General features: G+C 42.5%; 1 protein-coding gene across 14 annotated transcripts in view; it reads left to right on the forward strand.

Annotated features, from left to right (window-relative positions):
- The window catches only part of NPRL3 (NPR3 like, GATOR1 complex subunit), a 122,023-nt gene that overhangs the window by 15,272 nt on the left and 81,209 nt on the right, over positions 1 to 25,542 (forward strand). For 4 of the 14 annotated variants that reach the window (XM_030578923.1, XM_030578920.1, XM_030578924.1 and 1 more), the window contains exons 3-6: positions 4,492 to 4,621; positions 8,402 to 8,476; positions 12,893 to 13,046; positions 16,609 to 16,690. In XM_030578923.1, coding sequence (XP_030434783.1) covers positions 4,538 to 4,621; positions 8,402 to 8,476; positions 12,893 to 13,046; positions 16,609 to 16,690 — 395 coding nt within the window. In that variant the 5' untranslated portion in view covers positions 4,492 to 4,537. Of the gene's footprint in view, positions 1 to 34; positions 54 to 295; positions 335 to 3,242; positions 3,347 to 3,522; positions 3,586 to 4,491; positions 4,622 to 7,770; positions 7,794 to 8,401; positions 8,477 to 12,892; positions 13,047 to 16,608; positions 16,691 to 25,542 lie in introns of those variants that run through there. The other 10 variants (XM_030578918.1, XM_030578921.1, XM_030578932.1 and 7 more) reach the window with 7 other exon arrangements.

Raw genomic sequence — 25,542 nt, forward strand, 5'->3', positions numbered from 1 at the left:
AGTTAAGGAATCTCTTCCTCTGAAATCAGTGCTAGTTTTTCTGCAATTTCTAGGTAAGAATATGCTAGATAAGCATTAATTATAAAATTTGCACCAGCAATGCCCTTACCATAGGTTTGCTTTTACTCTTGCCTGTAAGTTATCGCTGCTGTACAGAAGTTTAACCCTTAATAGTCCATCTTCATTTTTAATATTGTCACTTTTGTGTATTTTGTGTTACTTTGCCTGGTTTATTCTTTTGCTGTATTTTTTGTTTTGTTTTTGTTTTGTGTTTATGCCCATGTTCCCATTTCAGAGAGCAATATCCTCTAACTGATGAGCAATTGGTTTCAGGGTAAGAGCAAACGTTCTAAACAATCACATCTGTCTGGAATGGCTTTCTTTTCTCACCATCCTTTAATTGTGCTCTGTTTCTGATTTCCATTTTACACTGAACACTGAGTTAATTTGAACTCTATATTAAATCACAATGTCCGTAGGAAATGTATTGCCAAGGTTTCTTGCTAGGTGATTTGAAAAGGTCCTACTAATGCTGCAGGAAGCACAAAAACGTATCGAGTGGGTGGACCCATATTATCCTTTCTATGCGTATAGGAAAGTAGGCAATCCTGCAAGGATCCACGCCTGTGTCAATGAAGGTGCTGCAATGCCCCCAGAAAGCTCCATGGGAATTGGGTCTGGGGTCATGTATCACCAAACACACATTTCATCTTAGTATTAATTTCCAAACCCTATATCAACTTTTTTGCCTAGCAATTGATCATTTAGAAGTATAGTCCCATGAGTAAAGTTATTTAATTCCATGATAGCCTTACTGTATTAATCACTGCACTGTGTAAGGAAGGACAACTAGCCGTTGGGCTTGTGTCACAAAAGTATTTCAAAGAAGGCCCTTTTACATGTGCCCCACTTTGAATTAATGTGTCCTTCCTAAGAATCATTTTTCAGCTTCCACAGTTTTGATACAAAGAAATGAAAGGAATTAGATTAGCGAAGGGAGAGATGGCTTTGAGGGCATCTTTGAGTGTGTCAGAGTGACAAAGTGGAAATTGTACACGCTGGGGAGAGGCTCCTTCTTTCAACCTGGAAGAGAATAATATCTGGAGGCTGGAAAAGAGTCTGAAGAAGCTGGCTTGGAGTAAGAGGGAATACATTCCAAGGTCTCCTCACAGACAGCTGCAAGTAGTCAGAGCAGGAGCGATGCAAAATAGTCTGCCACTCTTAGCTGCATAGCCACTATGCACAGGAACCTGAGATTGCTCCCTCAAGATCTGCAGCTGTATTGTATGCAGTTGTCTTCTGCCTAGAACAAACAATAGCAGAGGAAAGCTAAGAATCTTTCTCCCTACTCATTTGAACACCTGGCATAAGTCAGTCATGGTATAGAATCTCTTCTTGGGCTTAGATGGCTGTGTCTGTTTGAGGGTGTCTTCCACTCCACCAAAAAAGATTAAAAATAAAACTACTGTTGCTACCACTGGTTCAGTTCCACAGGTGATAGCAATTGTGGCAACCAGCTAATGTTCCTGCTCCCAGCATTAACTGCTCTGTTGTCTACTGTTGATACCACTGATGGAGTTGAACTGGTGGTAGCAGTCATGAGAGATTTCTGGTTTAAAAAAATCCCAAAACCTACTCTAGCCAAGGCCTTTGGTTTCTATGGTTCGATCCTGCTTGTTCTGTGCCCTGATACAATAAGGGTTTTCTCCCCTTCAGAAATCACAGGGCTTTACATGGTCGCACAAGTACTGGATCTGTCATTGCCTAAAAGTGGAATCTCATGAGCTTCAGACAAAACTTTAGGGCTCTGTCAGTTGAAGTATCAATCTCCATTGACTTTACAAAATCAATAAAATTCCAAAAATGTTAATATAAATAGTAATTATAGCACTTTGGAGCCCTAGTCCTGGATCTGGAGCCCACTGTGTTGTTCATACAAACCAGTCCAGGCTGGAATAATAAAAACTGATAAACCCCTCAGCCCACTTTCTCTGTAAAAGCCCAAGGAAATAGATTAGCTATGCAGTGTGTCATCAGGGTTAACAAATCCAGTTTGTGTGACTAAGGGGGAGTGGGATCCAGAGTCAAAGACCCCTCATTCCCTTGAAGAGGCCCTGCTACAATACCAGACTCCTCTCTGTGGAACCAGAGGGCTGTGTATCTCAGGTGCTTCAGCTGATCACATCAGTGGTAGTCTCTCAGACAGAGAAAGAGTTGCCTCTTGGGTAGGCAGTTGCAAACCATTGAGGGCTTTATAGTTGAAACCAGGTGCTTGACCTCCACCTGGAAGTCAACTAGAAGCCAGTGCAGATTACAGTGTATTCTGCACCAACTTTACCGTCTGAATGGCCTGGTTGTGTAGACCCATGTTGAGCACATTGTTGTATTTTAATCTTGAAGTGGCAAAAGCCAGTATAATGGGTCGGGACCCTACAGTCAAGACTTTTCTCTCCAAGGACAGATAGAAAAAATTCCCACTCATCAGCACCTAGTCCTTTCTGCTCCCAAATTTGCCATCCCTTGTGTCCCAGGCCACTTTAAGATTCTCCCCAGTCCAGTGTGAACCACCTAATTAACACAGACTAGTGATGCAGGAGTTTTTTCACAAATGGGCACCTGGAGGTGTAACCTTGTGTGTTGTTTTTAACAGAAACTGTTTTCGAGGAAGCTCATTCTAGTCAGTTTAAGGAAACTACAGTTTTTTCCTTATTGAATTCATATGTGTAGTTGAACATACTGATAGGTGCACTAGCCATGAAATGATGGTTCAGTTGGCTTTGAGGCACCTGAATTAATCCCTCTCTTTATGCCCATATCCCAGCTGCATTCAGTAGGAAACTGTCTCCTATAAGCTGCAGTACTGTCTGTGATGAGCAGTTTTGGGGTTGAAAATGCAGTGCACACTTGCTCCCTCCAGAAGTGCAAGGGCCATCATGACCCTAGCACACCTAATGTCCAGCAATGCAAGGGTACTCCCAAATCTCATAGCCAGAGCCATTGGGTCAGCATAGACCTTCAATAAAACCAGGAATATTCTGCATACTAATAAAAAGAAATGATCAGTGTGCTAACTGAAAGGCAATACAGCTGCCTGTGCATGGGTGAATGTGTATATATTGTGTGGCTGTAAATTTTTCTCTTAATTCCTTTAATAACTCGCCAAAACTAGACCAGAAAGCTTTCTTAAATGAGTAGCTTCCTTGAGCACTAAGGGCTCATTTGCTGACAAGAGATAAAGGGAGTGCAGCACACACCCATGGTCCACCCTTTTCCATAACAGCGTTATCTGGGATACTTGCATTGGGAAGGGGGTTGGGGGGACATGCGCGCACAGACACAAGCAGATGTAAGTACAGGAACTTAAATATCTCAGTTAATTTTGTTAAACTCTCCCCAGAGGGTTAGTTTAAATTTTTTCACTTTGGTTGCAGCTGGGCTGCTTCAAAGAGGGCAGTTGAGGAAAGACTATACAGTAATAAAACAATAAAGTTTGTACAGTCTCTTTGCCCCCCAGTTAAGTTTCCTACAATTGCAAAATGAAATCTGTTTTACTTTGGTTTGAGCTCCTCTGTCTCAGACAACATGGTAATAGATACGATACAAGAACCTAAATAGATTAGAATGGTGTAAGATCACCCACGGCACTGTCAATGGAGTTGCAGAGGGGTTCCTTCTAATGGCTTTTTATGGCAGGGGTTTTCAGACTTTTTCATGATGAACATCATGCCTTTACAGTGAGATTCTCTTGTGGACACTTGCCCCCGCATTCATGGACCACGTCTTCCCCACGCAGAGTACCATTAGATTCCAGTGCCAACAGCAGCAATTGTTTACATTGAGAAGTTTTATTAGGAAAGGGTGTACTGTATTGTTCCTTCTTTTAATGCAATTGAATAGCTGGGATGGGGAGAGCCAGTACCATGTGACCAGCCAGCTGTCTACAGACCACCAGTGGTCTGTTGATCTCAGTCTCTCTCTCATGGCAATACATTTGAATCTTTACTGGATTTAGAAGAGATGAGACACACAGTGGGAAGAAGATTTTTATTAAAATCCAGCAACACCCCCCCCCACACACTTGGGTAGTTAAAGATTCTTGTCTGTTTGAGTGAAGATTATTTTGATGTCTACCTGCTTAGTCAGTTCATTAACCTGCAGCTAAATCCAGGCAATGACTAACTTGAGCGGGTTTTATCTTTTTGAAAGTAGATGACATCTAATCTTTCCCAGAGCATGTAATTGAATAAGCATGAACCTTCATTCTTTGCTTTTGATGCTTCTCATTTTATTATTCTGGTGATCGGAGAGACATAATCTTATGGAATTATTAATTTTCATAATTGGGTGCATTCAAGGTGTTCCAGTTTAAATATGTAATTTAAAACCCTCTTAAAGCTCACACAAATGAAATAAATCTGTATTTCAGTTTGGGTAATATTTTTAGGCTGTGGGTTTTTTGGTTATCATAATAACTTGTTTCTACTTTTGAAGATTTTCAGATGTCATCCTGGCAACAATTTTAGCTACCAAATCAGATATGTGTGGCAAAAAATTTGAGCTGAAGATTGATAATGTCCGTTTTGTTGGCCATCCTACCTTGCTGCAGCATGCCCTTGGGCAGGTATGGTAAGAGAGCTGCTGGGGCACTGGGAAACATTTTTCTCCTGAGAACTGATATGGACAGAACAGCAAAAGAGTTATGAAATTTGGAATTCAAAATGTACAGCATTGCTTTGAAACTCTGTTTTATGCCTGTGGTTTTTGAGAGCCTTTGTCTTTGCTTATTTGCTGATGTTAATGCCAAATATGTTGTGTCTACTTTGGAAATTTTTCACAAAAAACTTCCCAGTGGCTCAAACACAGGTGCAACTGAATCAGTGTTAATATTAAATAGAAACCCTAGTGATGATATGCTCCAGTGGACCATATCTGTGTTTACCACTGTGCTAGTTAAATTGGCTTTTTGGCAAGTTTAACGAAACATAATGGTCAAAATTGTGGAAGCTACCTGAGCCGTGTCAACTTTGTGGCTCCCGCCCTAAGGCTGGTTCATCAGGATATGGTTTTAGAATGGGTTCTCAAGCTCTTTCTTTCTGAGGCCCCCCAGCATGCTATAAAAACTCCATGCCCACCTGTGCTACAATAACTGTTTCTGCATATAAAAGCCAGGGCCAGAGTTAGGGAGTAGCAAGGAGGGGAACTGCCTGGTGCCACGTACCACAGGGACCCCTGCAAAGCTATATTGCTCAGGCTTTGGCTTCAGCCCCAGGTGGCAGGGCCCTGGGCTTCCGCCCTGTGTGGCAGGGCTTTGGCTTTCTGCCATGGGACTGAGCGAGTCTAAAGCTGGCCCTGCTTGGCGGACCCCCTGAAATCAGCTCACGGACCCCTGGTTGAGAACCACTGGTTTAGAACATTTGTTTTGTTTTTGGGGTAAGGGGTGGTGAAATTTCCCAGGGTCAGCAAGGCCATATAGGCACTTATGAATTAACATCTCAACTCAGAAGTGCTTCATGCTGAAATGGAGTAGATGTTCAGCTACATGGGCCATGGAAAGGGCTTCTGCATGAGTCTGGGGAAGGATTTGCACTTTCCCTGTCCTAGTTTATGATCTCACTAATAGTGCCTAAAAGTGAATTGGGCTCTGGGAATTTATGTGATCAGCAACAGTCTATCCTTAGTGTCTGTGTCTTATTTACATTAGATTTACTAGATTAATGTGGCTTTCAAAAATTTCCTGCTGTCACTAACTGGTTATTCTTCACCAGCATTAGTAATGATGGGGGAATTAGCATAAAACATGCAGGCAATCTGTGGCTACTGCTTTTGGTTGAATTAGTATGTTTAATAGATTTACCCTGACTAAGGTGAGAGACCATTGGGTAAACCTTTCAAAAGTGCATAAGTGGCTTGGGAGTCTAATTTCCATTTTCTAAAGTGATCTCAGCTCTCAGGAGCCTACATCTCACTGACCCTATTAGAAACTTAACGAGTCAATGAGACCTTAGGTTCCTAAATACCAACATCACATTTGAAAATGGAATGTAGGTTCCTAAGCCATCTAGGTGCTTTTGAAAAAGTTACCCCTACTGTGCTCAGAACACTTGCAGCCCATGCGTGCTATGACTCCCAACATTGCCATTGCTGGTGGAGTTGAACCCATATTCATAGCAGTGACATGTTTTAAATAGAGTTCTTTAGTGCAGACAAGGCCTTAAGACTTTAGCGTTGAGGTATAACAGCAAACTGAGAGGCAGTATTTTGGAGGGAACGTCTAGGTGCAGTTTGCATTTATTTTTTCCAGAATCACTTTTAACCCTTTCCATCCATGCCACTAGAAATTGCTAAGCTGTGACTGCTCATACTGCTGGCAGTTTTTTTTTCAGATGATCCTGGGGTGAATATTCAGTGAAGACAATGTCATGTAATGCAGTGAATGGCATTAATGTTCATTATACCATATGCCAGAGTGAACACTGTGTGTTGTCTAATAGTATCCGATTTGTGCATTTTCCAAGCCTGATACTAAAGAGCCTGTTTGTTAAGTCGTCAATTGCCCAGTGTATTTGTAAGTGTAATGGCTGAAAATTAAATTGAAAAGCTACCAGATTTGCAGTTGCCTATTTGGGATGGAATGCTGCTCAAATTCTAGTCACTCGCTTTCTAGTTACATAAAGAACATCTTGGTTTTCTATTTTTCTGAATAGAATCACATCTGGGTAGTAGTAAAAGTTATTGAGACCTGTAAACATCTTTTTGTTGTTCTTTAGAAATTCTATAGAACTATTCAATTGTGTAGATTTTATCACTCCTAAAGACCTTTGCATATTCATTAACACAGTGTTCTAAACTGATGCAGAAATGGCAGCTAGCTCTGCTAGGTCATTCAGTTCTAAAGCTAGAATTTTATTTTTGTAAAATTAGAAAGAGGCAAAGGTATTTCCTTCTAATCCCTTTCAATAAAAAGTAAATTAACAACTTCTAAATTTATAAAGTATCCACGACATTTCTGGCTTGGATCTCATCAGATTTCATAAGCTGCAGTGGGTTAATACCCAGGGCACTACAAGAAGTAGTGTTTGTGACTCATTAGCTATGGCCCGGAATGCAGTGTCAGAGCAATGTGCTGTTGCAAGATTCTTGTTCATGTTAGATCCTGGCCTTTTGTGGTTGTTAAAAATCATATGCCAGTCTTTTCACAGTAGTTAAAGTAATTAATCCTGTGTCCTGGGTATGACACCTGCTTGTTTAATGACATTCTGCCTCTTTAAACTCTCCCTATAGTTTAAATTGGTAAAGGTACTTTCTGTCTTTCTCTCCTAGTTAGAGAACATTGTGAGATCTGACCCAGCAGCCTTTTGAAGTCAGTGGCAGCATTCCCTTTAACTTCAGTGGGAACAGGATTGGGCCCTAAGTTTGTAAATGTTTTGAGGCCTCTGAAAGGTGCTTAGAGAAAGGTTCCTATGGGAACCTTTAAGTTCCAAGAAACCCAGTAACAAGGCTTGTTGTCAAAACTGCAGTGCAGAGTGATCCCTCTCTCCTCCTGTTAACTAGAATCTCATTTGATCCTTTTAGAAAACAGATGATTTCCTCTTTCCTTGTAGTTTATCTAGTTTTTTAAGAATACTGATAAATGGTCCCGTTAGTTTCCCTGAACTGTGTATTACTTGGGGCCCAAAGTCCATGGGAAGTGAGAGTTTTCCATACTTGTGAGAATTAGGCATAAGCATTATGGAGCTCTCTGGGAGTACAGACATGTCGCTTGGATCTCCTACTCCATCTTGTGGAGACACCTAGTCAGTGGAATAATCAAGATTTAACAGCTCCTAATGAAAGAATTCTACTTTTTTTTTGTCTTGCTTGATTTTATTTTTTCAAATATATATATATTTATTTATTTATTTATTCAATCTCAAAAGTCTTTTGTTGTGATGAGAATGGTTTTGGGGAAAAGGTTTCCAAAATGCCATATGTAGGAGACAAATCTACTTTTGTTGTAGAACTGTACAATGTGTGTGCTTGAAAATATGCCTTTCTAAAACACATATTCTCTTCAGTTCTGACAAGTGGAAATATTAAAAACATGATATAGTGAAATACATTTTAGGAAGGGAAGGTCTGGGATTGTTTGGTTGACGACATCTAGAGGCTTTTACTTGTTATAAAAGAATCAATTTTCCATAAATTTAATTAACTATATGTAGAAATACAGTGGGTCCCTTTTGCAGGAATCATGTACAGGCAGCCAGTGGTGAAATGCAACAGGAAACTAACCTAATAAGACTAGATCTGTTAAATCAAGACCTTTTTTTCTTTAGTAGTTGCATCAATGCTATTTGAAAACTGTCTGAAGTACTGCCTTCACTCATTAGATTTTTTTTTTAATATATATAATGTTTTGCAGGTATCCAAAACTGATCCATCACCAAAGAGAGAGATGCCCACCATGATTCTCTTTAATGTTGTATTTGCCTTAAGGGTAAGGACTATTTTTACCCAAGAATGGATTCTGTATTGTTTTATAAGGACTGTTGATTCAGATGCCAGTAACATTTCAGTAACACACATTCACTGCCTTCTTTCACTATAAACCAGACTTTCTTAATTTGAAATATGTAAAAACAGTACTGCATGTGACACTAAAGATGCACAGTTAAAATAAAGAAAGATCAAGCAATCATAGAAGTAAAAATATGGAAGAGCCCTATCTGCTTTTGCAGCCAGTCTCTCGGGCCAGGGCATGATTGTTTCCAACAGGCCATTTTCAGGACATTTTCTGTCATTCTTTTGCAGGTAAATGCAAAGGTTGAGGTCCTACTTCATAGTGGATATCAGCTTTATTGCACATCCTGTATATTTTATGGTATACATTTAATAACATAGTTAAAGTATCCGTTGAACAAGAAACACAAGAATGCAAAAGATTATGTAGGTGCAGCAAGGCCAATGCAATATTGCTGTAGAAACCGCAACTGTTACGTATCCTGACTTTTAAAATGATGTACAATTGTAATCTTGCATTATTGTTTACCTATTGATGATGTACAGACAAGAGAAAAGTTCCCTGCCTCAAAGAATTGAGCACTCTTATATTATTTAAAAGAGTAGCCCTAGATCCTACTGCTAGGGGCACAGGTATGTTTCTTCCAGGCACAGCATTGCTGCCTCTGAAATGTGGAGTCATTAATGCATTTACTGTTTAGCGATAGACATTTCTGTAGTCCTCATTACCATGGTATTTGAATGCTTCACAGAATTAAAAATACATCAAAGACACGTGCACTTAAAGAGCTATGCTGATTTCTTTATGCAGGTAGCAAGGGAGTGGACTGGGGATCCACTTGTTAGCAGGGCAATAGAGGGTGGAATGCTCCTTTCAATCCATAGAGCAGGAATCTTAATGGATGCACAGGGGCCTACTCTGTGCTTGTGTGCTGTGAAGTTCTCAGCACAGTTGGTATGCTTGGAAATTTGAATATATATGAGAACTAGTGATTTTCAATAAAAAGCATACTTTGTCAGGGAGTCGAGGGAATAAAGGGGCTAGAGGCCTGGCCAGGCCACAGGTGTGCTCAGCTTCAGTTCACGGTCTGAGTACCTATAGAATACACAATAAACAGCCTGAACTTGTAAGCAGACCAGCTCTCCAGAAATGTGTGCTCTCAGATTTAATAATATTCCCTCCTTGGCATACTCAGGATGCAGTTTCTAAACATCCATAATGAATTTCTGAATGACCTTTTCTAAACACCACTGTGAACACATGCCTGTTTGTAATAAATGATCAGTAGGAATGTAGCTATTATATTTTGCAGTGAAATTTTTCCACATACACACAGAACTCAAAAACAGCTGAAGAAACTGTCCTCAAAGTAGAACCAATAATAAAAAGAAACCACATCAGGCATAGTCCAAGCATGGAAAATGAGGATAATTTTTCAAAACTTAGGAGTGAGTGGAAACTGATATATGAAAACTGTTTGGCAATCTTAAGTATAACACATACTGAGTAATTCAAATTCTGAAGCAAAGGCAAAGCAAAATTTCCTTGGCTCTGTCATTTACAGTGACTAATACATGACAATCAGCAAATACACTTAGAAATGGAGGGATAATTAACGCACCTATCCCAAGACTCAAAGCACCAAGTTTAGGCTTATATTTTTAGATTGAAATGGGATTTGGAAGTCCCCTTTCTGTCCCTAATGCAGCTTTCTGAAATTAGTCTGGTTGTGTCTTTTTTGCTGCATCAGAAGTTTGTGGTTTCATCTGAACCTGGCCTTTTGCTGAAAGTGGTGTTTGGTTTGGTGACCAAAATGTGTTCTTGCCCTTCTTGTCACATTCAGGAGAAATTCCAGGTATGGGAAGAAGGGCCTTGAATCTCTATAGGAAAATTACTAGCCCTCTTATAAGTCCTGTAGTGACATTTCAGAACAGCATTCTTTGGAGTCCTAAGTCATGCTGCAGGGTTTTTGAGACAGGGACCCCTTAGTGGACAATATTTAGGGCTATTTCCTTGAACCTGATAACATCTCCGAAGTGGAACCTTTCTATTCGTGTGAACCAGGGGAAGAAAGGCACCAGACAGCTCTTGAGTCTCGAGTTCAAAGTGACAGGTAGTATGTAGAGTTATTAGGCTATTGACTTGTACTGACTCTCTCATAAGTCACAAAACCATTTTTGTGCCTCTCTTCTGGTCAAGCTTGCTGTATTGTAATTATTTACACAGCGGGGCCCATATTTAGCCCATGCATTCTGGGAGTAGGTTTGCTCAGAACCACTCATTCTGATTTTAACATTGCTGTACAATTGCTTTAGCATAAAAGCTGCCATATGTGAGATCAGCATTTGATTTCCCAGCTCTGGCTTTCCCTTCCCAACCCATAAGCCTGAGTGCTGTAGAGGTAGCACATTGTTTTGTGTATGTCTGTGTGTGTGTAATGCACAAATGTGAGCTAAGAAGCCTTCTCGGAAGGGTTAAGGGAGTTATACCTGGGGGGAAATAAGCCTTTTTTAAGCAATTGGTTGTGATACAGCTTCTGTTTGGGACTGGAGTTCATGTCCTGGCCATGGTGGCCAAAAGCAGAAATGGAGAAGAGCTTCCTACTCGTCCTTCCCTCCGCAGTTGTTAGAAGTACTGTCAGTGAAACAAAAGTTTTTCTGTTTATACTAATGTGTCCTTTGCTGTTGGCTTTTTTGTGATGACTAAGTTCTCCCTCACTAGGGGAACAGGGTTTTCTGCTTGAGTTTCACAGAGTTAATAGAGAGATGGAATTATCCCAGAATTGAATTCAGAAAATCTAAAACATATAAACATCATTCTGAAGGTGTTTTGTGTTGAAAACATAGCTTATTCATTCACATGCTCTGTGCGGCAACTTGGTGATTTGCAGTGAAGCCATCGACTTTGGTGTAGCTTATATTTCTCTAGAATCTAATTTCTAATGGCCATCTTACAGGGAACAAAAGCAGAAATTCTGGCTTTGTAATTCAGTTGGAATTTACTTTACCATCCTCTTAAGCAGCACTGCACTGTATTTACCAAAATGACATTCTCTTCATAAAGAACTGTCTGTGGAACATACTGCATGTAAAGCAAATGGAATTTTGCTAACATAGAGTTACTTCTGCAGATGACTTCTCCAAGTTGAGGGTGGAGGTATTCTAAGATAAAGATGAGTCCATCTGCAGCAGACAGACAGAACAGGCTAAGACCCAAATGTTATAATCAGCAGTGATCCTGCTGTGCTAAGTTTCAGCCCTACCAACGTGTTGTGACTCAGGAAAAATGTTGGCTTGTAAAAATGTTGACTCATGGTTTTCTAGTTTAGATGTCAGGTTATCTGCTGCCTAAACCTTACATTCCTTTAAATGTCTTAACAGACATAAAACAGCTGCTTACTGCACCCTTCCTGGCTTAGAGCCTGTGAGCCCCACCTTATCAGCTGTCTGTGGCCGATAGGCTTTGCAGCACTTTCATTCTAGAGGGACACCTAGAAATGGAATGTTTTAAATAAGCAATATTTTTTAGAAGTGTGGAAACCTAAATCCAATTTCATTTTCTTTGGGATTAAAAATGTCATAGCACCTTATTAGTTCTCTAATGATTAGCATAAAATGTTGAAAATGTTAATGCCAAAAGGCCAGTCATAATGCGTAAGGTCTGAATATTGGGGCATGTGTTTTCACTATGTAGCTCTACCTAATGTCAGAGCATTTGCATGATTCTTTGTCCCTATTCCTGTGTATGACTAGGCTTTGATTCAGGTGAAGAGAATTAAGATAATGGTGGCTGTGTGATTTTGCATTCGGTGTAAATAAGCTACCAAAGGTTTGACAAAAATGAGTAAAACACCAGTGCTCCAGTTTGGAGAGTTTGCCGTGTGGTAAAAGCTATGTCATCCTTGTACTTCCAGTGCTTTTGTATTGGAATGTATTGATATTTTAAATTTTTCAGTAATCTGAAGTTTCCCTCTACAGAACAGACCGTCAGAGCATTAATCTTTCTTTTAGTAGAAAGTCCAGTAACAAATGGGAAGATACACAAGTAAAATGAGTAATCGTGCCTTAGGTTATGTTAGTTTTGTACATGCCAACTTGGAGATCCCTCCTCATTGTTTTCATTACTACTACTTGGCCTAGTTATGTGTGTTTGACTTGCTTTAGTTACGAATTTCTGTCCTTCAGCTTTACTACTGTGTGAGCCAGAGAAATCTTTCTTTTGACAATTGCCAGGGAGGCTGACCTCCAACCTAACTATTAAAGATAATTCATTATCTTTAATGAAAATTTTAAAAATAATTTGTCCAACAGTGCAACACTCATGTTGAGTCTCGTTTCATATGTTTGATAGCTACTGAATTAATGACCAGGTCTGTTCCTGTATTGCCTGTAGGCCAATGCAGATCCATCGGTGATCAACTGTTTACACAACCTCTCTCGTCGAATTGCCATAGTTCTACAGCATGAGGAACGTCGTTGTCAGTACCTGACCAGAGAGGCCAAGCTGATCCTAGCCATTCAGGATGAAGTGTCTGCCATGTCAGAAAGTGAGTTCTGAGCTCAGGGTAATGGGGAGCTTATTTACTGAAGGGAACTTTCGACATGGGATAGTCAGTCAATTACTGGCCAATTTAATAAATAGTCCACTTAAGTGCAGTTTACCATGGTTCGAGAATATTGGTGGTGTACATATGTCTAGTAACAGCTAGGTAGTAGCAGGAATGCAGGAAGCTGGGTAACAAAGTGACTTAGTGAGCAAACCTTTCACATCTGGAGCATTGAGTTTCCAACCTGATTTGGGGTCATGGGCAAAGTCAGGTTCTCATCTAAGTCCATTTTTGTACATGTATAAAGGCTGTCTCTTTACTGCTTGGCATAACTTCCAGGTTCTGCTTGAGAGGAGTTACGCAGAATGTAATTGCTAGTTTATAGTGCATTTAAACAAACGAGCAAGAAAGAATGAGACTAGTTCCAGTTTTGGAATGGAGTTGTTTAAAAAAGGAATACTGCAACAGTGTAAAAAGTTATCCTTTAAAGTTTATATAATTTATTACAATAATTGGATCCTATTGTTAAAACCAAATAAAAAAAATGGGACAAATCTTTGAGCGAGGTGCTTTCATTTTTGGAGGATGGTGGTATGCTTGAAGTCAGCTACAATATTATGTGCCAGTTACTAACCCAGCAGCCAATGAAACCCTGCTCCTGAGCTGTGGTAGTATGAGCCCAAATGTGTATTCCCACAAAGTAGGGTTTGTACTGGAAAACCCACAGAGACCTTTTGCTATAATAGTCTTTCTGAGTCTCACTGTGATTCAATCAGAGAGACAAGGTAGATGAGGTGATATCTTTTATTGGACCAACTTCTGTTGGTCAGAGTCAAGCTTTCAAGCTTATGCAGAGCTCTTTTTTAAAGATATTACCTCACCCACCTCGTCTCTCTAATATCCTGGGACTGACATGGCTACAACAATGCTGCATACAGTATGATTCAGTTGGACACACGAGCCTTCTCAGGCCTTCTCTCTGCTTTTCCCTTCCCCTTATAGTCCCTGAGATGACCTAGTCTAATCTCAAGACCTTGAGGCACTGTTATGGTTCCTTTCTCTGTAATTCCTGCTCAAGACTCCAATGTGTATCCGACCTTTTGAAAGAGCTCTCTTACTGCAGAATTTCTTGTGCTTGTCATTTTGTTTTGTTCATTTGTCTTTTAAGAAAACAAAACCCAAACCCTTTTGTGTGTTTAAAGGAAGATGTTTCCTTGCAGAGCTGAGAAGAGGTCTGTCACTCTTTTCTGGAGGGGTTTATTATTGCCATTTTGTGGCATGTAGTTATAAACTCAGTATAAAATGTTGCTGAAAATGCTAATGCTGAAAGCCCAATCATAATGCAGCAAGATCTCAGCATTGGAGCATGTGTTTGCACAATGTGGCTTTGCCTACAGCCAGAGCTTGTGCATGATTCTTTGTCATGATTCCTATGCAAGGTGATGTTTGGATTCAGATGAAGAGAATTAAAATCCGGTGGTGACTGCATGAACTGCAGCTGAAGTAAGCTATCATGGTTGACATAGCTGGTAAAGCCTCTAACGAACACTAACCAGTCTGTCAGAGCCCACAGTTGGCATTTGCAAAGGAGCTTTAGTTTTAGTCTGATATTTTTGAAACACAAATAAAACAGTGAAAACTGCAGGTTGCAGGAGACTAAAGTATTTATCTGAGACAGCTTTCCTGGTATCCCCAGATATCTTGGTGTAGCTGTTCTTTTGAGTATAAACAAAGAATACTCTGTGAATGGGGTTCTGTGGCTTTTATCATTCTGACTGCGTTTGACTCCACTTTATCTTATCATCTTTGAGGTCACCTGTGTTGCATAGAGATCCCTGCTCTACAGGTGAAATAGCTCAGCTGCTTTTGTGACTAGCTCCGCTCCTGTCATTCACTAGGGAGGGAGTACAAGTGATACAGCTTTGCCCTCTGGTGCATTTGCTATCCAGATGTGTGAAAGCCCTCAGGTAATCTCAAATCCAGGTTTCCCATTCTGTGACCCTGTATGCCAAGCCCTCTAGCCATCCTCAAGAGGGATCTTTCTATTTCGCATGTAGCTTCCATGACCAGTGTAGATAGTAACATGGCATTGCTTCAACCTGTTGTGAAGATGTGTCCCTTTTTAAGGTCACTCAGTAAAAATTTTAAAAGCACCTATGCCTCTGTGATGCAGAAGGGCCAGGGAGCAGTGGGAGAATGGTCAAAGGGAAGTATATAAGCCCTAGGCCAGGGGTAGGCAACCTATGGCATGTGTGCCGAAGGCAGCACACAAGCTGATTTTTCAGTGGCACTCACACTGCCTGGGTCCTGGCCACCGGTCTGGGGAGTTCTGCATTTTAGTTAAATTTTAAATGAAGCTTCTTAAACATTTTAAAAACCTTATTTACTTTACATACAACAATAGCTTAGTTATATATTATAGACTTCTAGAAAGAGACCTTCTAAAAACATTAAAATGTATTACTGGCACACAAAACCTTAAATTAGAGTGAATAAATGAAGACTTGGCACACCACTTCTGAAAGATTGCCAACCCCTGCCCTAGGCTAATTAAGGTGCGGTTCCCTGTAGACTAGGGAGGGTTGCCACAGGTTAATTGGAGCACCTGTAGTCAATTAAGGCCCTGTTAGCAACCTAATAAACCCCCCTGCTTCAGGCAGTCAGGGGAGAAGGAGGAAGGAGAGAGGACTGGAGCTTGGAGGTGTGCTGTGAGACTTGGAAGATCAGAAAACCAGAGTAAGAGAGACCCTGCCCAGTGTTTAAGGACCAAAGGTACTCTACCCAAGGGGGAAGAGGGTTAGAACCCGCAGGGGTTGAGAGGAGCTGGGGTTCAGAGTAAGGAGCAAACCCAGACCCCTCCCCTGTTTCCCTCCTTTACCACCTTCCTGGGCCACTAGTGGGGCCCTTGGTGCCCCAAGAGCAGGGGCAAGAGTTGGCATCTTAGAAAAGCGCAGGACCCACCATACTACATTGGCCATGTTGTCACAGTCTCGTTTTCAAAAGTGACTTAGACACTTAGGAGCCTGTGGTCTCATTGAAAGTCAGTGGAATGTAGGCACTTTTGAAAGTGTTACTTGCTATGTAATAACCTAAGAATCCCAGTCCTGTTGAGAGTGAGCCAGTTGCATGAGCTGTTATAGTTAAAGTATGGAGTGAATTTCTGGAGCATTACTAATAAACCAGCATTAACCTCTTAGGTGTGTATGCACCTGGCTTTACTTTCACAGGGGCACAACATGTATTGTCCTGCTACAAGCATTAAAAACTAAAATTTAGAAGTAAAAACATAAAGAAGTAGTTGCTCCTCAGATTAGTAAAGATGTCCATGTTGCATAAAGTTGGGATTCATGCGATTCAAAAATAAGTTCATATTATTGTTGCTTAATTAAAAAACAACCACTGTGAAAGGTGAATGTGGATTAAACAGACTTGAATGTGTCACTGTCTAATCTTTCCACAGAATCTGCTATTACAATTGTGCAAAATTCAGATGACTGTCTGAAAGCAAGGTTTCTCTGCTTTGAAAACAATTGAATGCTTTCTTGTTTTAATCTTTCCATAGCAGCAGAAGGTCCACAATCACCTTTCCATCACATTCTACCCAAGTGCAAGCTGGCCAGAGACCTCAAAGAGGCTTATGACAGGTAAGAGGAATCCTCCTGATAGCCCATGCTATTCTGCTTCTTAGTGAAAAGTCTTTCACTGTATATTATCACTAGCTCATCTGATTTTCTGTGTCTCTTCCCATTAGTGATTACTGGAGACACCAGTTCAGAAAGGAGGTTTGCCTCTATTTTTTGTATTGCATTTGTTTCAGTCTCATCCAAGTCGGTGAACATGAACAAGTATAGAGCCCAGAAAGTGAGTGGCCCTTTGAGCTTTGAAGTTAAACCAAGTGGAGATTTGTAGCAATATGGAGTTTAGCTGTTGGAGTAAATCAGAAATATTATGAAGACCAAGTTGCTATCTTGGTCTCTCCAATAGGATATCCCAGGGATTATCTTCTTTGAGGTTTGATGGAAGTCTTTGTCATGGCTATAAGAATTGTGCTACTCTTTCCTTGGCTGGCAAGAGGCCTAATGACAACTTATTTGCAGAGTATCCTGTCAGCAGCATTTTGAGCAGCAGCTCTCCCAGCAAGCGCCCCAAACATACAATGTTATGCACTGCCCCATGGAACGTAGTTCGCAGTTCCACAGGTTGCCCCCACCTCATTTGGTTACACTTTGCATGCATGGAAGCCTGAATGAATGAGGCCATTAGCATCGTATAAACTGCAACCTGTCAAAGCCTGACCAGTTAATCATTCTGGCTGGGATATCAAAGATGCCTAAAGGAGTTAGAAGCCCAATTCCCACTGAATCTCAATGGGAGCAGGGCACCTATCTCTCTTGGGCTCCTCTCAAAAATTCCAGCCTGTGTGTTTTTCTGCTCTGACAATCATGGCATAGCTAACCCCTTAATGCAGAGCTAAGGGCTGCATTTGGGGCACTAGCATGTGTTGGTTACAATAGCTACCACAACAGTGGGAGACAGAATCCTGAACTGGGGGTCTTGGCAGATAAGTAGAGCAGGAAGATTGATTCAGTGTTTAGGGGCCAGGCTTCAATTCCTTGCTTTGCCACAGATTCTCTGGGTGACTTTAGTTAAGTCACTTCATCTCTATGGATCTAAAGTTCCCCATCTGCAGAAAGGGAGTAGTAGCACTTTTCTACCTCACAGGGTTGTTGTGAGGATAAATATATTAAATACAGATGATTACGTACTACTGTAATTGGGGCCAGAGAAGCATTTTAGATAGGAGTGATTAACAATTTTCTATGTTAATTGCTTTTGATCTTTAAGCTTCTGGAAGAAATTCAGGCCCCTTTGAAAGAAGCTGCAGAATCTGGATTTGGTGTGAATCCTGTAAAACATACTCTGAGTTTTATTTGAAAACATTTTTCCTGGCCTGGATTTTGAATACCAAACTCTCACCCACTTGTTTTTCTGTCTTCCTTCTGGTTTGTTCATTTGTGACTCACTAAAGTTGCCACTGGATGATAGACTGTGGGTCTGCCCAGTAATACAGTGACATCTAGTGGCTGAGAACAGTCACAGAGAATTTTGATTCTAGGACCAAAACTCATGGTAAGGACAGAAAATACACTGCAGTGGTGCCCACACAATTTTACCAATGTACTAGCAGCTGCCATCCATTGAGATAGTGTACTGGGGCAGGGAGGTCTATCTGGGGGAGTAGGCCACTACCCCCAAGCCCTCATCCATGCTGTAGAGGAAGCTTCTCCCACATTATTTCATGTTGACATGGAGCATTGCTTGTCTTTAATTATTTTACCTAGCTTATTTCTGATTTGAAGGCATTACTAGAGACTATCCCAGTTAAAAGCTGGAATGAACTTTGTTTGATGGTTTCCTCACCAAGTGCTGTTTGCTTTATATCTTTAGAGTCTGATTTTTGTGGCATTGTATTGGCATAACTGTACAATTAGAGTTGTTTACAACATATATGCTTTGTATCTGTTTGATTAGTCTGAGGTGTGCAAAACAATTAAATAGCTATAAATCTTGATAGTAGCCAATTATTGTCTTAATTGTGTATAAACTTCTGGTAGTTTCCCTCCTGGGAAGCCCCATGGTGCAGTATATGGGGCACATGGGGTTGTGAACTAGGTTCTGTTTCTAGTTCTGCCAGTAACTCACTTAGGCAAGTCACTCAAGCAAGTCAGAAACATCCACTGATTTTTGGATGCCCAATTTGAAACATCTTGGACCTGATTTTCAGCACTGCCAAACCTCTGAGTTGACTTTAATTGGAGTTGTGGTGCTGTAGCTGAGGGGGATGCGATTGTTTCAAAGTATTTTCCTACAAGGCGCTCCCCACTAGATGGCACTGGAGTATTTAAGTCAGGTCTGACATATCCCTAGTGCTTCATTCTGTGTCATGAGAGGTATACATATCTGAACCTTTGTCACTGCTCAAAATGCATTGAATGCTCCTATCTTTTAAATTTCAGTATAAATGATGTGGGCTGTCATGATTACAGGTAGTTATACCACTAGTTCCCATGATTTCCTAATGGCTGTAGAAGAGAACCTCAGAAAGCAGGGCTTTTTAATGACTAGTTTAAAAGATTTTAATGCATTTAGGATCCTCAGACATTTTCCACACAACTCTGCCTACAATGCAAACAAAAAGCAATGACTTGAATGCCAGAATACCTCAGATATGGCTCACTTCTAAGCTGCAAATATGCACCCATCGTGAAACCTAAACCTTCCCACTAGTCCAAATTTAGGTAACGGAACGGACTGTTTGCCATAGTTTAAACTGCAGCTGCAGTTTACACCAGTCCACCACGTAGAGGTTTTGAACAAGAAAATATCTGTTTATTTAGAGGGGCTCTACTGTTTCCACCTCTCTCCAGGTAGGTTTTTCATACAACAAGAGCAACCACACACTTTCAGCCTAACTGATTGATTTCTTTTAGGGCAAGGGTGACAACCAGAGCAAGAATGAACTAAAATAGAGAAAATCTTCATGAGTGGTGTGTCTCTGTTAGCATTTTGTTTCAGCTTTGGCTTGCAAAATGTCCAGTGTCCCCATGAGACAGTCAGGCTTTATAGAAATTTCAAGGTAGAATACAGAGCAAAAGCGATAGCCATTATTTAGATACATACAACACAAATGGGTTTTGAGACAGTGGGCTTATCTAGATGGCTAGTTTAGTGTGTGGCAGGTTGGAGTGTTTCAAAGCAGAGTAGATCAGCACACTCTTTTAGTGCACAGTAACAAAGTCCACATGGCCAGCTAGTATGTTGTAGATTTACAGCCCACCTTGCAGCACACTGACTAGTCATCTAGACAGGCTTATACACAAACTACTTATACACAAACTGGTCTCCATGTTTCAGTAGAAGAGGCTACTACAAGGTCAATAGAACTATGACATCACCACATGAATGTACTAACACAGTAACAGCCATTCTGCATGGTAATACTTGGTACAAAAGCTATAAATAACATAACAGGTAGTGTACATGCAAAGAGGGGTACGTCTTATTCAAGGCTCCAAATGGCTACTGCTTTGTATTTCAAAGAGAAGGCTACCAACACAATCCTATACTCCCCTTCCTAGGGTACATTTTGAATAGCATCTAATAAGCATGTCTATAGGACACTCTACTTATATACATGAAGTGCTGTAAAAAGGTGAGTAGCTATAATTATCTTTATCTTGCATATGGAGAAACAGCGATGCAGAAGTTAAGGCCAAAATTTTCAAAAGTATCTACCAATTTTGGATGCCTAGTTTGGGACATCTCAGACCTGATTTTCCACAAGTGCTGAGTGCCTGTGTTGAATTTTGAATTGGACAGCAGGGGCTTAGCACACACCCCTCTTGTTGGCATGTTCCATTGGCTAGCTTAGGCAGCTTTGCGACTAGCATGTTGGCTTTTGTGGATTGCATTCTTAGGTGTCTGTCCCTCCCTGTTCATTGTTCAGGGACCCTAGGCATCTAATTCATCTTTGTGGATCACAATTTTTTTTTCTAGACACCTAAAAATTAGGCACAGTGACTGAGTTCCAGTGCCTAAGTCCTTTCATGGATCCCACCCCATATACTTTGTTCTGTGCAGTCCATTTTTATTTTCATGTTTCCTTTGAGCATTGTAAATAGTGTGAGTGAATGTTATATCCAGAATACCTTTTGACTGTGCTGTATTTTAAGAGTTCATTCTTGATGGCATGGTACCAAATGTATGTCAATTATGGGTGAATCTGCTGGGTCTTCCTTAGCCAGGATAAAACAGGTGTGTTTTAAATTTCATCCTTTAAGTCCAAGAAAAACCAGTTTGTTTGCAGTACTGTGGTGTAACTTGGATGCCCTTTGAAGACTGTTGACTGGATGTGGGATTGAGGAATGTGTGAGTGGCTTCCATATCAAATTTGCTCCATTTACAAATAATGGATTTTTCTAACAACAAGGTCTTCAAGTTTAGCCTGGGATCTGAGAGTAAAGCTGTGGTGTGTTTGCTGCTCAAATCATTACTAGTAATAATGATTCTGGGGTGAGATCTTAGCTAATGAGTTTGATGGTGCGCAACACTGCACAGAATCCTGATCTGCTCCACTTCTGCTGTGTTATGGGGTGGCAAGTAGCTGCACTCTAGCTAAACGTGCAACATAGCTTCAGTTTAAAGCTGATGTTTCAGACTTCTGCAAACATTACATACAGTCAGATACATTTGAAAATTGTTATTCCACCCCAAGCCATACATTTGCATATTTGGTAATTTAGGCTATTTACACAGTAATGTAAGCCTAGGGATAGTGGGACTTGAGTTAGCAGACCTGTGTCAGAACCCTGGACTTGAGTGTCTACATTGCATTTTAACCCTAGGTTAAGAATTTTCTGACCCATGCTCAAACCTTGGGTTCTGGTGTCCACACTGCAGTGCACAGACCTGAATCAAAGTAAAAGTATCCTGAAGTGTCTAGTGCCCCCCACCTCCACCCTATGTCGGCACTCTAGCCTTAGGAACTTGGTGCACTGTGGGAAAACTCTTCTTCCCATCCTGTTTCCTAATTGTGGTGGTGCTATTGATGGGACTCAGCACATATGCCACATAATTAGCTCCTTTGGTGGCTGTCTCAGTAGAATGACTGCAATTTGAGAAGGCTTTATATGAGGGATCAGGGCCGGCTTTAGCAAGTGCGTGGCTTTATTCCTGGGGGTGGGGCTTTTACTCACCGGGCGGCACTCCGAGTCTTCGGCAGCGCTTCTGATTGCCAGCCGGGGGATGGCCACTGCGGGGGGGGCCGCCGCAGGGCTTGCTGCACTGCTGCTGGAGCTTCGCCGTGGTCATCGTGGGGCCGGCCAGAGACCCTGGAGCGGACTGCCGCTGGGGTGAGTTTAAAAAAAAAAAAAATGTAAACAGATGCCTTAGATGCGGGGCCCGATTCCAGGGAATCGGCCTAAAGCCAGCCCTGCCACGTATTGCACGTTCGGCCGATCGCAGATCCCACTGGCAGGCCAATGGAGGCTGCGGGAAGCTGCAGCCAGGACATCCCTCGACCCTTGCTGCTTCCTGCAGCCCCCATTGGCCTGGAGTGGTGAACTGCGGCCAGTGGCAGCTGTGATTGGCCGAACCTGCAGAAGCGGCAGGTAAACGAACCAGCCCAGCCCACCAGGGGCTTTCCCTGACAGGCTGCCTGCCAAAGGTTGCTGATCCCTGCCTTAGGGCTTGTCTACATCAGAAAGTTGCAGCGCTGGTGAGGGAGTTACAGCGCTGCAACTTAGGAGGTGTACACATCTGCAGGGCACCACCAGCGCTGCAACTCCCTGTTTGCAGCGCTGGCCGTACTCCCGTTTTGTCTCGGGTGTAGAGGATCCAGCGCTGGTGATCCAGCGCTGGTAATCAAGTATAGACACTTACCAGCGCTTTTCTTGACCTCCGTGGAATAAGCAGGTATCCCAGCATACCTGAGGAAGCCTCTGGTAATCAAACTGGTCCCCTTCCCCAGCTTACTCTCGCGTTCCCCGAACCCCGAGCAAGCAGGTCTCCTTCCCTGAGGTTTGCTGGGTGGTTCCGGGAATGCGAGAGCAAACCGCGGCGAAGCTGGTCTCCTTCCCCGGTTTGCTCTCTTGTTCCCCGAACCCCGAGCAAGCAGGTCTCCTTCCCTACGGTTTGCAGGGAGGTTCGGGGAACGCGAGAGCAAACCGCGGCGAAGCTGGTCTCCTTTCCCGGTTTGCTCTCGCGTTCCCCGAACCCCGAGCAAGCAGGTCTCCTTCCCTGCGGTTTGCTGGGTGGTTCCGGGAACGCGAGAGCAAACCGCGGCGAAGCTGGTCTCCTTCCCCGGTTTGCTCTCTCGTTCCCCGAACCCCGAGCAAGCAGGTCTCCTTCCCTGCGGTTTGCTGGGTGGTTCCGGGAACGCGAGAGCAAACCGCGGCGAAGCTGGTCTCCTTTCCCGGTTTGCTCTCGCGTTCCCGGAACCCCCGAGCAAGCAGGTCTCCTTCCCTGCGGTTTGCAAGGTGGTTCGGGGAACGCGAGAGCAAACCGCTGCGAAGCTGGTCTCCTTTCCCGGTTTGCTCTCGCGTTCCCCGAACCCCCCTTGAAGCCGCCCAACAGCGCTGCAGTGTGGCCACATCTAACACCACTTGCAGCGCTGGTTGCTGTAAGTGTGGCCACTCTGCAGCGCTGGCCCTATACAGCTGTATTAGTACAGCTGTAACAACCAGCGCTGCAAAATTTTAGATGTAGACATGGCCTTATACTGAACTATCATCTAATCTGAGAATTGGGCTCGCCAGCTCTAGGTTGAGTCACATTGGCAGGAAAATGCCCATGTGCACCTGTTCAGAGAATAATTAGGAAATGTATTTAAATGAAACTTTGTGATGCTTAATTTTTAATATGGGATTTTCAGTGAAGGTGTTCTTTGTTTGTTTGCTTGCTTGATTGTTTGTTTTTATCTGTTTTGAAGTTTGACATAAAATGAAGGTATCAGAAGAAAAACACACACACCCTCCCAGCCTGGCCACAACCAAGCAGTGAAGTGCACCCCAGGGCTTTCGGTGCAGTGTGTTTTTTGTAATGCTTTTTGCACAGAGATAATGGGAAATTCTGTGGCTGTTTCCATGTTAAACTTTTATTACTGGACTTGCTTCTGCTGAGAACTAGTGTCTGGCACAAAGAAAAAGCACAGCTCTGAAAAACTACTAACAAAGTTATTGGACTTTGGTCTCTGGCTCTGAGAATTGAGAATGAACATTCTTGTGTTCTTGTTCGTACACTTATCATTGCAAATCTCACTGTTGTACAACACTGATTTTGGCCTCAACCAGCACACTCATGTCATGAGAAATGGCTTTTTGAGCAGACATTTATAATACAGAGGGTGGAGTGTCTTACTCATGTGTGCTTGTACTTGGGTAGTGGAGGAGGTAGTGAATGCCATAAAGATGAGGAGTAAATATGTCACCATCTAAAAACAAGAACAAAAATCTGTTTGAGTGAAGTTGGTTGCCCCAAACTCCCTGCTTGCTGTGTGTCCTGCTTTCCAGGGGTATTAAATAAAAGATACTTAAAGCTTCTTTCCAGCCAAACACTGGGATCAAACTTCATTATTGTTCCTGAAGTGCATATTCTCTCCACTTCAATTCTGTTCTTTTGGGTAAGCTTAAAAGTTTAGTTTTAGATGCTGTGGTTTCCTAGAATGAAGGAACTATTTAACAACAACTTTCGTGATTTATTGTGATGAGCAGGTCAATGGGAAACAAACCACGTAGGTGGAATCTATGGAATCAGTGTTGTGGTGACATGTTGCTCTGTAATACCTTATGTGTAGTAAGGGAACTTTCCTCGCTCTTTATCGTGCAGTAAAATTGTGATGGAAACATTGGGCCCAATTCATCATTGCCCTGTGTGCCATCCAGTCCCACCATACCTCCTCCAGGAACACCCCCCACAAGGCCTCTGCATCACCTTTAAAGGAGATCCTCCTTCCCTCCCTGGTGCATTGGTGTGGGGTCAGGGCCAGCTGGAGGAGGGAGGGAGTGTGGTTGGGGCATTCTTATGATTCTGTGACCATGCAATAGACTATAAGAGACAAATTTAAAGCAGGCCTCATGGCAGGGATGGGCCAACTTTTTGGCTTGAGGGCCATATCTGTGTATGGAAATTGTTTGGGGGGCCATGAATGCTCACAAAACTGGGGGTTGGGGTGAAGGGAGGTGTGGGCTCCAGCTGAGGGTGCAGTCTCTGGGGTAGGGCCAGAAATGAGGAGTTGGGGTGCATGTGTGTTTGGGCTCTGGCTGGGATGTGGGCACTGGGCTGGGACCGAGGGGTTTGGAGTGCAGGAGGGGGATCAGGGGTGGGGCAGGGGGTTGGGGCACGGGAGGGTGTCAGGGGTGCAGGGTCCGGGTGGTGCTTTACCTCAGCAGCTCCCAGAAGCGGTGACATGTTCCACCTCCATCTTCTATGTGGAGGTGTGGCCAAGCAGCTCTGCATGCTTCCTCATCTGCGGGCACCACCCTTGCAGCTCCCATTGGCCGTGGTTCCTGGCCAACAGAAGACCTCTTGAAATGTAAAGAAAGGATTAAATGAAATGCAGCTAGATAAACATTATAAAATTGACAGCCCGCATCACCCATAGATCTCACAATGCATTATTTGGGAGGTAGCATTAGCTATTTACACAAGAGGATGCACTGGAATGTGGTTTATTCAACCAATGTCTCAGGCTTCTGGCATGTCACCCATTGGGAGCTGTGGGAGTGGTGCTCGGGATGGGGGCAGCATGCGGAGCCCCCTGGCTGCCCCTACGTGTAGGAGCCAGAGGGAGGACATGCCCCGCTCCACCTGGCTCCCAAAAGCAGCAGAAAGCCCCCAACCCCGCTCTCCGGCTGGAGCACCAGAGTGGGACAAGCCCCTGATCCTGCTCCCTGGTGGGAGCTCAAGAGCCAAATTAAAACATCTGGAGTGCCAGATG

The sequence above is a fragment of the Gopherus evgoodei genome, chromosome 10, assembly GCF_007399415.2.
Source record: "Gopherus evgoodei ecotype Sinaloan lineage chromosome 10, rGopEvg1_v1.p, whole genome shotgun sequence".
In the NCBI taxonomy this organism is placed as follows: domain Eukaryota; kingdom Metazoa; phylum Chordata; order Testudines; family Testudinidae; genus Gopherus; species Gopherus evgoodei.